Genomic DNA, 14,698 nt, shown 5'->3' on the forward strand with positions numbered 1-14,698 from the left:
TGCACTGGCAAATCAACTTTGAATGAGGTTTTAAACGCTAATCTCCCTTTCTGTTTCTCCCCACTGCTTCTCCTCTTCCCACCTACTGTACCCTCCTCTACAAACACAGGAGCTGCACAGGACCCAGGTAAGCCTCCCCCACATCTCCTTTCCTTCTCCTGACCACAACCTCCCACCATATTCGAGCTTTTGTTTCATTTCAAATACATGCTTCCTCTTTCATCTCGTATTTTTGCACTGTGTGTCAAATCTGCAGTCTTTCTCTCAGCATCTCTCAAGCTCACATTTTGATTTTTGTCTACCTCACCCTTGCGAACTCATGCTGCTGTCATTGATGCTGATGTCTTCTGTCGCTTACCGGCATTCTAAGTAGCGCTAGCTTGAGCAACTTAGTACACACTGCACAGAGAGAGAGTTCAATGATCCGAAGGGTCTTATTTCAACAATATTTTTTTTCAAAATGAAAGAAAAAGCATTTAAAATTAAAGCTTTTGGGAGGGAAAAAATTGGACTTTGCAGTTTTGCTGTTCTACATTTGTACACACAGACAGTGCATTTATGTCGCAGACTGCTAGTGGCAGTAATTTAAAAATGATAAGAGGATATAGCTTTCACTACTTTGGTATTACATTTCATTGTTGCATTGTCGTAATTACCTATTAAGCTTTCATTCAGGAGATAATGATGTTGCCTTTCAAATCAAATGTGTGTAATCATATTCTTATTAATTTTACATGCGAGCTGGAGTGTTACAATTATTTTGGGAGAGAAAGAGACGAGTACAGAAGGTGAAAGGTGTGGCTGCTGACAGCAAACCACAACCACAGCGTGTGTTTGTCTGTGTGTGTGTCTTTGTCAGTAGAGATTTGATAGTTTCTTCCAAACTGAAAAATCCAGAAAGGAGTTGTTTTTGGAAAACGTGCTCAGAGGTGCATGTTATGCTGTTTTAGAGCAACCCGTGTGATCTGTTTTTCCTCTGTAGCCTCTGGTAACGACATCTTAACCCCATATATCGTGGTAAGGTCTGGGGTAAGTCTTCGAGATGATAATGATGATGATTATGGGAGATTTTTTGTGCTGTTTGTTTGTCTGTATTTCCGTCATCAGCAAGACTGTACAAAAACTCAGCCTGGATTTTATGAGGTGGAATATGGGCAAAAGAAGAACCCATTAAATTCTAATGATCCGGCTCACACTCTTGAAACTTGCAAAAAAGGCAATAAGCATTAGCTTTACTGGATCTCTTGTAGTTATTATTATGATTGTGATTTCAAATGCCTTGAGCTGTGAAAAACAGGAATTTCCATCCTATTATGTTTACTACCACGTTCTTCCTCTATACATTTCTTTAATTTCATTAAATACAAACCTGTTTCTTTCTTTCTTCTCATTTTGAAGCCAAAAACCTTAGAATGTAATTAGGTTCACCCATTGGCTCAGACTGACTCACACAGATTGCGATATGCCTACAGTCTGTCTGTATTTATAAGTCAAACAGTAATTATTTGCAACCCTTCACCAATCTGTCTCAGAGTAATTGCAGTCAGTCCGTGTCAGGCCTCGATTACTTGGAGACAGTTTGTCTCTAACCAGGTGACCTGTCCAATCACCTCGTGATCTAAAATGGATATCCAGAGGTTGGGATTGTTGCCTTCCCAACCTCTAGGAAACCAGCTGGTTGCTGCAAGCTCTCGCAATCAGTCATCGGGCGCAAAAATTAAATGCACCGATTTCTCGTTGTTCCATCCAAGTCGAATTGTGCCACCAGTTAATATACAGATTTCAAAATGCAGCATTTGAGTTTTAGCAAAAATATTCTGTCTGCTGTGAACAAAAACTCCAGCAACAACTATCTGATGTACAAGCAAATAATTTAACAGCTGCTCCGCTGAATGAGAAAAGTGAGTAATGTTGGGTATTAAGGCAAACCTGCAGAGCTCCATCCGGCGGTACTTATTGTTGTTTAAGGTCTCTGAGTGATTTAGGCGGCTTAGACTGCAACTGGACGGTGATGCTTTTCAGACAACATCTAGCTTTCTTTGACATTTTAATGTCCCCGACTTGCTTTCTTAAAAAGTGTTTATGTATTATGTATTACACCATCATATCGACACACTGTGCTATATAATCATTTTGGTGTCCTGACTTATCAGGGCATGAAAGCTGCTCCAACTAATACTGTAAGGCTAAAAGAATATACTACATTATGACATGAGGATGAACTGTCCTCTGTTCCTTCCTTGCTTTGCTTCAGCTATTCCTTTTAAAACATAGTGGCTTTTACTCAGCAATAATTGGGGTTTAGTGCAAAAATCGCCACCTTTCCAACAAAAAATTATGCTGCATATCATGCCATGCTGCCTCTCTTAACATCTTCACTCCTCCTCTCACCATCTCTCCTCTACCAAGCCTTTTAATCCAATTAGCAATGCCAGTGACAGTTATTTATATGTACATGAATTAGAATTGAAGAGCAGGAGATCCTCCCTAGGGGCTGATTGGACGGAGCCCAGTCCTTCACAGGCCTGTTCTCGGTCACAAACCTGTCCGGTTGCCACCAAGCAGTGGTGGTCTCTCAGCTTATCACATACAAAGCAGCGACAAAAACTCATTGCAACATGCATTGCAAATGACAGTTACCCGTTACCTTGGACTTTATTGTGAAAACCAAATCAGTGGGTACTTTTTATCCCCAGCACAGAAAGACTTTGACCGTGTTGTTTCATCTTTTTTAGTGTTTTCTAAAACCGTCACAATTTAAGAAATATTTGACACATTAAAATTGGGACACTCTAATAAGCTGTCTTCTCGGTGTTCAGGTTCATCTTAGATCTATGTTTCTGTTGCATTCCATTGCGTGGACTGAAATAGTGGGAGTGCCAAATGAGTGTGTAAGCTGCCAAATCTGGCTCGCTTACCCTTTTGAACTATTTGCCAATGATTGCAGTACTTCAGAGGGGTAGAAAAAGGCATGTCACAGTGCTGCCAGCCTTATCCTTTTTTTAACAACACGTTTGAAATACAGTTTTAGAAATTTCTAAATTTACATTCATTAGCAATGCCACTTTAAGTCCAGCAGTACAAACATTAATGTTTGCAGTTATAAATTAAGAGTTGTTGGCCTGCAAAGTCACTTTAACATTCCATTTGTAAAATTATTCACTTTTGGTTAATTATGAGTCTATTAAAGAACTCAATAAATGTGCCAGATGGCTTTTTTTTGGCTTAAATTAATACAAAATTAACTCTAGGACTGCTTTATTTAACTTTTGGAATAAGTGCTCTCATTGTGCTTCTGTTTTCTACAACAAATTATACTGAAATAAAATGTAAAAGGAGCAACAAGATGGAAAGTGACCAAAAATAGAGGACTGGATTTATTTTAGGCTTGTATGATTAAGCCGGTGTTTAAGGCATGTGATTAAATTCAAGATGTCTGTGAAGTAAAATAATATAGCTTAGTTCACAGCCCAAGAATAAATATCAAATTCAAAAAAGAAAGAAGGAAAAAAGAGATGACACAAGTTGAGACAGTTGGCGCACTATTAATAATAGCTCATGGAGATGTGCTCTACTGCCTTTCCTAAGCGAAGCATGCGGATACCGTTCAGCTCAAAGTTCTCATCATGTCGAAGTGCTTTAACTTTGTTGATTTTATACAAACTAAAATATGAATCAGTCAGTAGAGAACGTCCCATCTGCATTCAACATGGCTACAATCTTAAGTCTATAAAAAAATGACATAATTTCAAGGTTTGAAAAGTGAAAACAATGACAACAAGCCTTAAACTAACAAATGGCCAGTAGGGGAAAATCCTCTGGTTGGGAAAATGTAATCTGGTTACACTGAAGTAAAAAAAATCATTTGAAGTTTTTTTTAATGATCTCAGTTATTAGTTTAATTTCTTGTTGAATTCTAGGTAATGTTCATGCTGTAAATTATATCCCATTAAAGGATCATAAAGTAGGGTTTGCTATAGGGTGAGCCTACCATTGTGACCACATGTCTCTCAGATGGTCACACAGGCCTAGAGACTGGTCAGTGAGAAAAAAATGTGTTTTCCCCTGACGGTTAGATGTGGTTGCTGGTAGTTGCTAGGAGAAATTAGTACCCTCCCAAAGATTGGCCATTGTTTGCATGAACGGCACTGACTTGTCTGCTAACACTCGCCTTTTATTCTCTGAGCTATAGTGAACCTCGAGCAAAGTGCTTGCCTTTTACGTTCTGTTTTAGGTTTGTGTTTGACTATAGCTCGGATAGTACGGGTGAGTGTTTGCATACAAGTCGGCGTCTTTCATGCAAACTATAAGCGGCCACCTCTAGTGACCAAAGCAATCATAAGGAAGTTTTTGGTACATTACCATATACCATTTAACCTAGCAACCCCCAGCAACCATTTGCCAATGGGTCAGGGAACACCTGTGGTTTAACCAATCTCTTGTCCTGGGTGACTTAGACCTAACATGAGCATGTTTTTCCATTCAAGAGTTGATTCAACTGTTAAAGTACTTCTCAGCTTTTCAAAATATTCTCAACCAAAGAAGGAGGAGAAATAATAGTAGCATCAGCTAAATCACTGACACATTTTTATTTTTGTTTACTGGAGTAAACCAGTACTAAAAAGAATAACGTTTTCACAGACTTGAGAACAAGAAAAACATTTCTTGTTGTCAGAGGTCATGGTGTTTTCTTAGTTTACCCACCACTACAGACAAGAGTTCTTTTTACCTGCAATGGGGACTCGCGTATTTGTTCTGTGCGTCAATCAATAGAATGGAAGACGTGCGAGGACAGAGGTGGGCTGAGGGACAGCAGTTAAACAGAAGGAGTCTTATCCATGTGTGCACAGACGGGCTCTTTGAACACATACAAGCATGCATTTGCACCTTTGCAGCCCCATATACACACAAACACGTCGAGTACAGCTCAGATTAATGACTGAATCAATCACACGCATACAGTGTTTGCTTGTCATCCTGTATGCTTTCCTTTTATAAGACAATTTCAATTTCCCAGGCTACTGAAGCTCTATCAGCGTTTCCACAGAATATGTATTCAGCAAGGTCATCTCTCACTGCACCAAGAAATTTCCCTGCCACGAGGATGTGTCTTTGCTGTTGAAATGTCAATAGTCCCCCAGTCGGATGCATTGCAATCTACATTTGTCAATACATGCTGCTTAGAGCCATACCATGAGCAAAGCATGCGGCTCATTCATTAAGTAAACCTTTTTTTTCCTTTTACTCAGGTTGATTCCTGTTGGCTCTGATTTATTCACTTAATAAGCACATGAGGTCTGAATTTTATTCAAATGCTCAAGTGTTCATTTAAATTTTGGATTAGAAATTTTAGCGCTACAGAATGTCATATTTTTACCGTTTAGGTATTCCTAATTTAGAAAAGTAAAAATATAAGAATTCACCAGTGTATAGGAGGATTCAGTAGACATCATGCTGACTGCCATCTCTTGCCTTTTGGTAAATAAAATGACACCGACTCACTGATGCCAGTGGCCAGTATTTCTCTTTTGTGTCACTTTCAGTTTTGCGGTCGTTAAATGTTCAAAGATTGTGTGACGAAGGACAGAAGAACTTTGAAACAGCCTTGTTACTTTTTACAACAAAGATTTGTTTGTTCCCTTGGCACAAACTGGGTTATAAAGAACCACAATAAAAACAAGAAATACCACTGATACATTGTCGCACAAGTAATTGGTCAATTTATTAATACAATTCGTCTATTCAGCCGACAACAGTCCTCTCGGGGCAAACCAGAAACCAAATGATTCCCTCTGCGCAGCATTTGGTGACAGGGGAGGGGAAAAAAAGTCTTTTAACAGGAACAAACCGAACAGCAGAACCAGGCTCGGGGAGGGTGACCATCTGCCACAGCCAGTTGGGGTGAGGGTGAAGCAAAGAGAGGGAAAAGAAGAGCACAGAGAGACAACAAACGATACAATAGGAAGCACTCTGCAGGTTGGCGGGACCAGTAACAAGCTCTGGAGCCGGTATCATCCCAGATTATCACTGTTGGTGCATCCTTGCAAAAATATATCATTCAGACCTTTCAATTATAGATCCTAACACTGCCTCTGCATTATGCCAGGGAGAAGAGAATGTAATAAGATGTAAAGGGTAAGGGAACTGCATCCCATAAAAAAAATTACAGCTCACACTGAGCATAGGTTAGACCCCCTGCTCTTGCCTGTACTAAGAGTAGGCACAGAGCTCAGTAAAACAGCTTTTATGGAGGCAGCTTCTTCTACGGTACTTGGAATAAACTAAAAAAGTTGAAGTTAAAAGTATAGGTTTCAACTTGCTGATGAATGTTGTTATTATTTAAAGATGAAGCTACAGTAGAGCAAGCAAAAAAGCCAACAGTATGTCTGTGTTGTTGTTCTGACCTTGTCTGCCTTTAATCTTAAATATCCAAAGTTATTGGGCCAGTCGATTTGATCATCTGCAGGATTGTGACCTTTATTACCTTTGAGGAAAACCTACAGATAAAGCAATAGCTCCCAAAATTAACATCAGAGATTTTGCACTTTATGAGGTTTTAATAATAAATAATAATAATACATTTTATTTATAGGCGCCAAGCACAAGCACAAGAACAATAGCAACAATACAGTATAATAAAACATAGCAAAATATAATTTAGACAAAAAAACAAGCATGAAAGTATAAAAGCTGAACAAGGTCAAAATGGACTAAAACAGAATCAGGTGTATACAATTCTGAATAGATGGGTTTTGAGAGGTGATTTAAAAGTGGTGAGAGAGTAGAGTTTTGCAAGCATAACGCAAGCCAACGCTCCAGCGTGGCCGCAACTGAAAAATTATTCATATATGACACACGTCTCAAACGTCAGAATGATAACAATGCATGCTTCCAGTGTTTTAGATGTCTGCTTGCTTTCTCTCCTCCCGCTTGAGTCAGACAACCCTTGCAGGGCTTTATTGTGATGTGATCTGATGTACTGAGAGCGTAATAAAATCTAAATGGTTGAACTTTGACCACAAACACGTCTTGATCGTTAAGGAAAATGGCACAGCTGTTTCAACTGTTTCATCTCCTAATTAATCTGTCATAATGCAGATACAATATCATGGCAGTGGCTGTTTAAAGTAATTATCTTTGACATTTTCAGATAAATAGACATTTGCCTTGTTGCTCACTATCACTACCTGATAAAAGAAACCGGTGATTGAACTTTAAGTTAGACAAATTGTGTGTAAAAAAAAAAAAAAAATCATGTGAGCAATATAACTGTCATAATCTCATCACTAAGGTAGTTCAAGGTAATTCAAAAAAGATTTAAACTGAAATAGATGTGTATGGGCTTTATGTTGCTATGCTTTATATTATTTTCAGTATAAAACTGGTGCTGATGTTGTCATCATCTTGAAGTTAAATGGAGTTAATTTCGAGCTTTTTGTTGTTGCAAAAACAGGAAGTAAGTAGGAGAAAATGTTGGGCTTTTTCCTTGAAGCAAGAAAAGCATAGCCTGCTTTTTGTCCACTGAGAGGAGACGATTAAGCGTGCATACATCAAATCACATTTCAGGAATTATAATCAAATGTTTTTAAATAATTCAGCTACGGCTTGATATTTGTTTTAAATATTCATTCTTTGATTAGTGGATGTAATAATGTGTACTGTCTCAGTTGTAGCTTTTATTGACATTTTACTTTTGATTAAAACCAATTATCTTAATGAAATCAACATAAAATAATAAATGACTGTATGCAATATTTGATAGTTGCACAACAAACACAGCAAAGCAGAAATACTGGCCATCTTATAGCATCAGTTTTGTAGGAAATGTTTATGAACTGGTAAACAACCATGTGAATGTTTTAAAACCGTACATATATTGTAAAAACAAGAATTAAGGAATATGAATAACAGCAACTACTGTGCTGATATGTATCTATCTTCAGGGAACTGATCAAATACACGTCAAAGAGAAGATAACCATTGAGGAAGATGAATGCATGACAGACCAAATGTGTTGGCAGATGTAAACACCAGACTGTATTAAGCCAAACATCATGTTCTTTTCAAGCAGTCAGAATCAATCAGAAACAATCGGGATAAAAGAAATGTTTGTATTCAACTGCAGCCAGTGAGTCTAAGAACTTGGGTAAATAAATAGATGATGAAGAAAGAAATGTTGGTGTACAAATATTGCAACTTGTTTCAAATTCAGCTTATTTCAAGAATATGCTAGAATGCTAAAGTGAATGTTAACGCAATATCTGAAATCAACAGAAACTGAATCATAATTTTAGGGTGTGAATGGTGTTATTACGGAAAAAAACGACTTTCTCACCATATAAATATAGCTGAGTACAACAGTGTAATCAATGTTACAAAAATACAAGACTTTTTTTTTTTCTGATTCTCCAACTCCAGCAAGATATGAGATCTCTAGTGAGCAAATGATTAACATTTAAAAATATTCCAAATGACAACAAACCATATAATATTAACCTATTTCATAGCTGCTAAAGTAAGACACAAGGGAAGAAATATAACAAAAGGTGTTTGCGTAATTTATTTAATGGTTGTAAAATAGTTACTGTGGCAACATTGTAGCGTTACGGCCAGTGCTGCGGATCGGGGTATATTCACAATGCCTGCATTTACACTGCATTTAGCCTTTAGTAAACTTTGGTTCTCAGAACTACATTTATTGCTTTTGTTTTGTTTTTTGCATAAACAGTGAATAAATTACAATGCAATTACTATTACAATCACAATGCAGGTAACTTGGAAAGAATCCCTCGATGCTGACCACAAAGAGAGCTACCATGAGATTAACACAAGGCTTTTGCCTTTTTAACCCATTGTTTGGGTGCAATGCCGAAATAATGGCTTTATGAATTCAGCCTAGTACTTTAGACAATGCTGTTGCTGAGTAGAGTCTTGGGAGCTTCAAAAAGACAACTGGACTTCTTTAGGCTCGCAAAGGCTTCTCTCCCAGAGGCTTCTTGAGTTCTGAAAAGGTCGGAGAGTCCCTCGCCTCTATTTTTTTTAGAACTGAAGGAGACTTTTTGAATGAGAGGTGAAATGTCTTCGCAAACTTAAAAAAGTCAAATTGTTTTCTTTTTTAGGGTCTCAAGACGATCCTGATGATAGATTCTGAGAGTACCGGTGGTAACAGCAGACATTAAAAAGTTGAACAACCCCTGCTCTAAAGCTTTGTGTATTGTCTGGTATTTACAACAGATTGAGCTCTAAACACCTGTCACTTTCACTTACAACTACAAGTGCAAAATAACAGCAAGTTTGTTCACACACCGCATCTAATCAATTTCTTTAATTTGTAGACCAGCAGTAGACCCTCTGAAAATGTTCACCCCTCATTAACACTGCTATAAAAGTGATTATTTAATCAAGAATATTGTTTTTTATTTGGTTGTTGCTCATTGTGCTTACTGTATTTATAAGTGGAGCAGCCACAGAGGATTGTGGGAGTTCCCCAGCAACAAATGTCCCTCCGGCTGCTTTTCAGTATGGCTGAGATACTTGCACTAAGTCATGCCATCAGCAACTGCAATCACAGCTGTGATGTATGCATAGCAAGCAGTGTTTTGTCAATAACAGACTGAAGGTGCGTGAAATCTGCAGATAATGTATGTTGCCTTAGCGCGTCATCTAGCCAGTTCACTATGGTTTCTTTCTCTTATGGAAAGAAAGACTGGCGTACTGTCTGCTACTCTGAATCTTTGTTCAAAACCACGTTCATTCTCCATTTTTGTCCATAATGCTTCTGCCAACAGGTAACAGTTTGTCCGCCTGCTGATGAGGAACTGCTTTGATGTTGATGGCAATATCGTGTGGATATAGGACATAGTCAGACAACAGTTGTGTCTCTAATAAAATGTTCTGAAATGATTAATCTTTAGTCTGTCATTACCTCAATTGTAATTGATTTCCATAGGGGAGGGGATTTTATTTTCTCAAAGCAATCACTAAAGACCAGTGTTATCAGAGTGTAACACAATTTTAAGTCGACACTGGTATACAGCAATCCCACCATACTGGGTGGAGTGAAATGAAGTTAAAACAATTCAGCCTTTCTTCAATTTGTTGTGGAGTAGCACATGTCTCGCAGTATATATGGCTGTGGAAATACACCACCTGTCATTGCTTTAAAACAGCTTGACAAAGGTGTCAGTCCTACCCATGTCATCATCCTCCCATCTGTCCAATTCTCCAATAACTGGGGCAGTCCTCGCTGTGTCCAGTGCCCACCAGGAATGACTGACTTTTTGACGGCTGTCTCAACCAAGAGCTCGTGAATTTTTTAAAGGGATCGAAAAGCTCATACCAATAGATGATGTGCCCATATCTCTCCATCTCCAAGCCCATGAACATTTAGACTTGTGAGGAAACCCATGTACCCCTTCAGGAATCTATGAGAAGGTAAAGAGCTTGTGCAGTGTTTCATGACTAAGGTGCTATTCCATATTTTCAAAGCCAGTTTGAGCAGTTGGGAATCAAAGCCTCTGGATCTCCTATGTGTATCCTGTAGTATATGCTGCTGGGTCACCGGTGAATCTTTCAGCACTTGCAGGTTGTTGGTGTGGGCCTCTGTGGATTCACCGCATCCTGCAAATGCCTATGCAACTTGGTAATCTCCTAAGGTTGCAGGCTGGGGCGATGCCTTGGGCGATGCCTTGGGCAGTTTGATGTTATGTTTTAATGAGATTATTACTGTTGTTTCCTTAACCTGTCATTTTTAATTTCATTCATCTTACTAAAAGAATTATATTCAGTTCCATTGCCGTTATGCTTTGTATTAATTATATTGCCTGTTAGTCTCATTTTTGTGGCAGGGCACTTCTTGATGTGTTGTTTACTTGACAGAAAATTGCACTGCTGAACATTTTAGAGATTTTTCTTAGACAAACACCTTTGTCATCAGTTGTTTGTCACTTGTCACGGGGTCTGAAGAGTAAACCTGCTTCACCCAGTGTGTGTCAGGAGCTGATGGTGAGATATCCCTGTTCTGCTTTCTCACGCTTTTCTACAGCTGCCTGACTCAACATAATATCCACATGACTGGCTGCACATTTAAAATGGTTCAGTCAGTATACACAGTAGGTCTACAGTACAAGCTGTTTTCTGTCTGCATTCTGTCTTAGTTTGGAGGTGACCTTACTGCAGTATAAATATGCTCAAATAAACATTCTGTGCAGTTTTCCAAAAAGAAAATGCTTTACATGGTCTTGGAGAATTATATTGGATGCTTGCATTATCTTTTTTTTTTAATGTCATATCAGGTAAACAGTTGGGTTATGGTTAATGTTATTTTTGAATATATTTCAGAGTGGCTGAAATTATAGTTACATTCATGAAAACAATAACTTTTCACATGGCTTTATTCAGTCCTCCATTTCCATTGCAATTAAGTGGGTAACCAAATTAATAAATTCACTCAATTAACTTATCATTAGCAGAAAAGGTTGCACCTCTATAAAAGCAGAAGTTTTAATAAATTGCTGGTCTGGACCATTCAGGTGTGTTATTAACACAATGCTACAATCTTCCCAGGAGTGGATGTTTCATTAAAATCACCCCAATGCTCAGAGAATCTGTATAAAACCCAAGACTTTACAGGCTTCAGTTAGCATGTTAAATGTTAAAGTTCATGAGAGTACAGTTAGAAAAGATTAAATAAGACTGCCGTCCCGGATTCGAAAATGTGGCACAAAAACAAACCAATGGAGGCCCAGTAGAGTGCAATCAGATGAAGAGTTTATTAAGAACACATGCGTGGGAAGAAGCACACAGCATCACATCAGCGGACTTCTTTGCCCAAAATACACAGACAATGGCTTTTTTATAATGTCAGGGTTAACGCCCCTTCACGTGTTATAAGAACATTATTTGCATCTTAAGAACATTATGTGCATAGTTTACAGTAAATGGTCAATCTTAAACCCCTAAAATTAGACAAAGAAGTTCCTTTTTCTATCACACTTTCCGTAAAAGGCAATAAGTTGCAAGCCTAAATGGTCCCTGAGGGCTTGTCCTCCTCTCTGACACATCTTCTGTCACCTGTTACTAAGCAAACTCTAATGCAACAGGTTGCTGAATACATTCAGGCCTTTGCTCAGACCTGTTTCTAGATTGTATGTATTATATGTGTTTTGTAAGCGTGTATGCAGTTTTAACCTTCTGTAGCTCCAAGTCACTTACACAATAGATCGTCCGGACATCGCTCCGAACGAGGCTTATGACCTTCCCTTAATTGACTGAACTTCAACTCTTTAATAAGCACAAAATGCAATGTGTGTGTACAATTATTATGACTGCACCTGTAATAAAAGGTTACTGTGAGGCCGGCAGGTTTTAATGAACATCTTAATGCAGTATCAATGCTATAGATTATATAATTAATGATGCAGGATATATTGTAGCAATAAAATTATTTATAATAATCTCTTTCAGAGACGTCACCACACCGTTTGTTGTGTCACTCCTCGGCCCACTCAGTTAGGCCTACTTCTAGCTCCATCAATGACATCATGGTCAGCTCTCCGGGGTCCACTGCCCTCGTGATTACCTTTTCCAACAATCCTCTGGCGCAAGGAATGAGACAACAACCACAAGTCACCAATATCCCTAGAAATGATGCAATAGAAAGCATTACAGGCATCACAAACCCTTTCCATTGTCCGAACACGGATGTCATCCAGCTCTCCAGTGGGTTGTCGATTCCTGAGTGTTCATGCATAGTTTTAGACAAAGTTTTCAGCCCTTCCAGAGCTCGAGTTACTGAGCCATCTAGGGAAGTGTAACAATTAAGTTTAACATCCAGGCATCCATAAAAACTGAATTTATTAAATTTAACAGAGTTAGAAGTTAGCCGGAAGTTAGCTCGCTAGTTTCCACCTAAACATGACATACCATGTTCTGACTGAGAGATTTCAGAAGAAATTAAAACGTACGGCTCTGCTGTCACTTCCGGCATAAATGAAGACAGAAAACTAAACAGCAGTGACATTTGTAGGATCACTGAAGTTGGAGTAGCTGGTATATAATGATGTGATCGCTAGCGGCACAGCTATGTTAGGATAATATAAACACATTAGCCCAGTGAAGCTGGAGGATGAACGCTAACTTGTTTCCAGTGATAAAATTTAACTTGAGGGTTCCGGGTTGTTTGGGACAAATGGGACCAAACTTCAGTCGGGAAAAGAACTGAGATAATCCATCCATAATACGAGGTTAGTCATTAATATACTGCTGCATGGGCTGAGCTGTAGTTACATTGTAAGGTTTTAAAACCTGAGCTTTAAAATGAAAAGTGGTAATAAAAACAGAGAGAGGCCAAAAGTATGATCGCTGCCTTTTTAGGGGCTCGTTTAGATTAAATAAAACAAGATAAAAAGCATTAAAACATGTTAGAAACACAACAGCCTTAATAAACGCAGAGTAGTTTGGACCCTGAAGCAGGGTTCATTTGTCATCACCTAAAAACCGGATACCAAAAGACTCTAGAATCAAATGTGATGCCATCTGTCTGACAAAGCTTGGCTGAAACTGGGTCATGGAACAGGACAATGATTGCTAGAACAGAAGGAAATGAACAACAGAATGGCTGAAAAAGAGGTGCCGTATTGGCCCAGTCAAAGTCCAAACCTCAATCTTATCTAACCTGAAGACAGCTGTGTATAAATGAATATAATGTAATGTATAAATGCCCGCAAAAAGAAAAGTGGGGTAAAAATTCCCAATAACGATGTGAGAGACTTATTTTCCTATAGAAAACGATTACTTCAAGTTCTTGCTACTAAACAGGGTTTTACAAACTACGGAATCATGGGTGTTTTTCTTTTTTCATGACTCTAGAGAGTTCCTGGAAGAGTACTTGATCATAGGGGGATTGTCTGATTGTTGGGGTTTTCTTTGTATTATTGTGGGATGTTTACCTTAGAATATAAAACACTTTGAGGCAACTGTTGTTGCGATTTGACGATGTATGAAATTGAAAAGATTTTTCTTCAGTTTTTAATAATGTATAGCTTAACTAATCATTTCTGCTTCCCTTCTACCTCCTCAGTGTGCCATGTTTTATTGTGACTTTCTTGTTCTTCACTGTAAACTTCAGTTTACCCTATTTTATTTAGTAAGCTCCTTCACAAGTAGTGAAGTACTGACTGTGGTTTGTGAAATTGGCAGGGTAATCCATTTTGAGTAAAAAAAGAGAATAAAATATTGATATTTAGCACTGCTCTATCAGTATCTGTCACAAGTGGAAGCACAGTGATATTGTGATACAATATTTTGTTCCACCCCTAGTCCCAGTCATTATTTCATTCACAAAACATTAGCTGAAGAAGCACTGATGCTTAAAGCAGACACCAATGAATCATGATATGATAGACAGAAGGATGCTGCAGTGCCCTCTACTTCCTTCCCCTATTCTGTAATGCTGTCTCTCCTTCGCTGACCCTGGTAAAGGCTCTCAGCTTACTTTTGTTTATCTTTCAGGGGATATAGAAGCGTCTCCTCCTCCCTCTTCCCCACTGCTCTTCTGTTCTGTCTTTCTTCCTTGAAAGATATTTCCAAATGAGTGAGCCCAGACCACAGCTGCCTCTCTGACGCATTAATCACTTGGCTGACGCTCCCTCCACTCCCACGTGCACGTAGACATCGCTTGCGCACACACTTCGACAGG

At 38.5% G+C, this 14,698-nt stretch overlaps 1 protein-coding gene across 5 annotated transcripts in view; it reads left to right on the plus strand.

The window, feature by feature from the left end:
* Positions 1 to 14,698, plus strand: part of cadm1a (cell adhesion molecule 1a) — a 466,960-nt gene that overhangs the window by 302,676 nt on the left and 149,586 nt on the right. For 4 of the 5 annotated variants that reach the window (XM_085289740.1, XM_085289742.1, XM_085289744.1 and 1 more), the window contains exon 2: positions 110 to 127. The exons of the other annotated variant lie outside the window; for it this stretch is intronic. In XM_085289740.1, coding sequence (XP_085145866.1) covers positions 110 to 127 — 18 coding nt within the window. The remainder of the gene's footprint in view (positions 1 to 109; positions 128 to 14,698) is intronic. 5 annotated transcript variants of the gene reach the window in all.

This window comes from Mchenga conophoros, linkage group LG10 (genome assembly GCF_057382185.1).
Source record: "Mchenga conophoros isolate Kocher_MC1m ecotype Shallow Benthic linkage group LG10, M_conophoros_male_GT1.1, whole genome shotgun sequence".
Lineage (NCBI taxonomy): Eukaryota > Metazoa > Chordata > Actinopteri > Cichliformes > Cichlidae > Mchenga > Mchenga conophoros.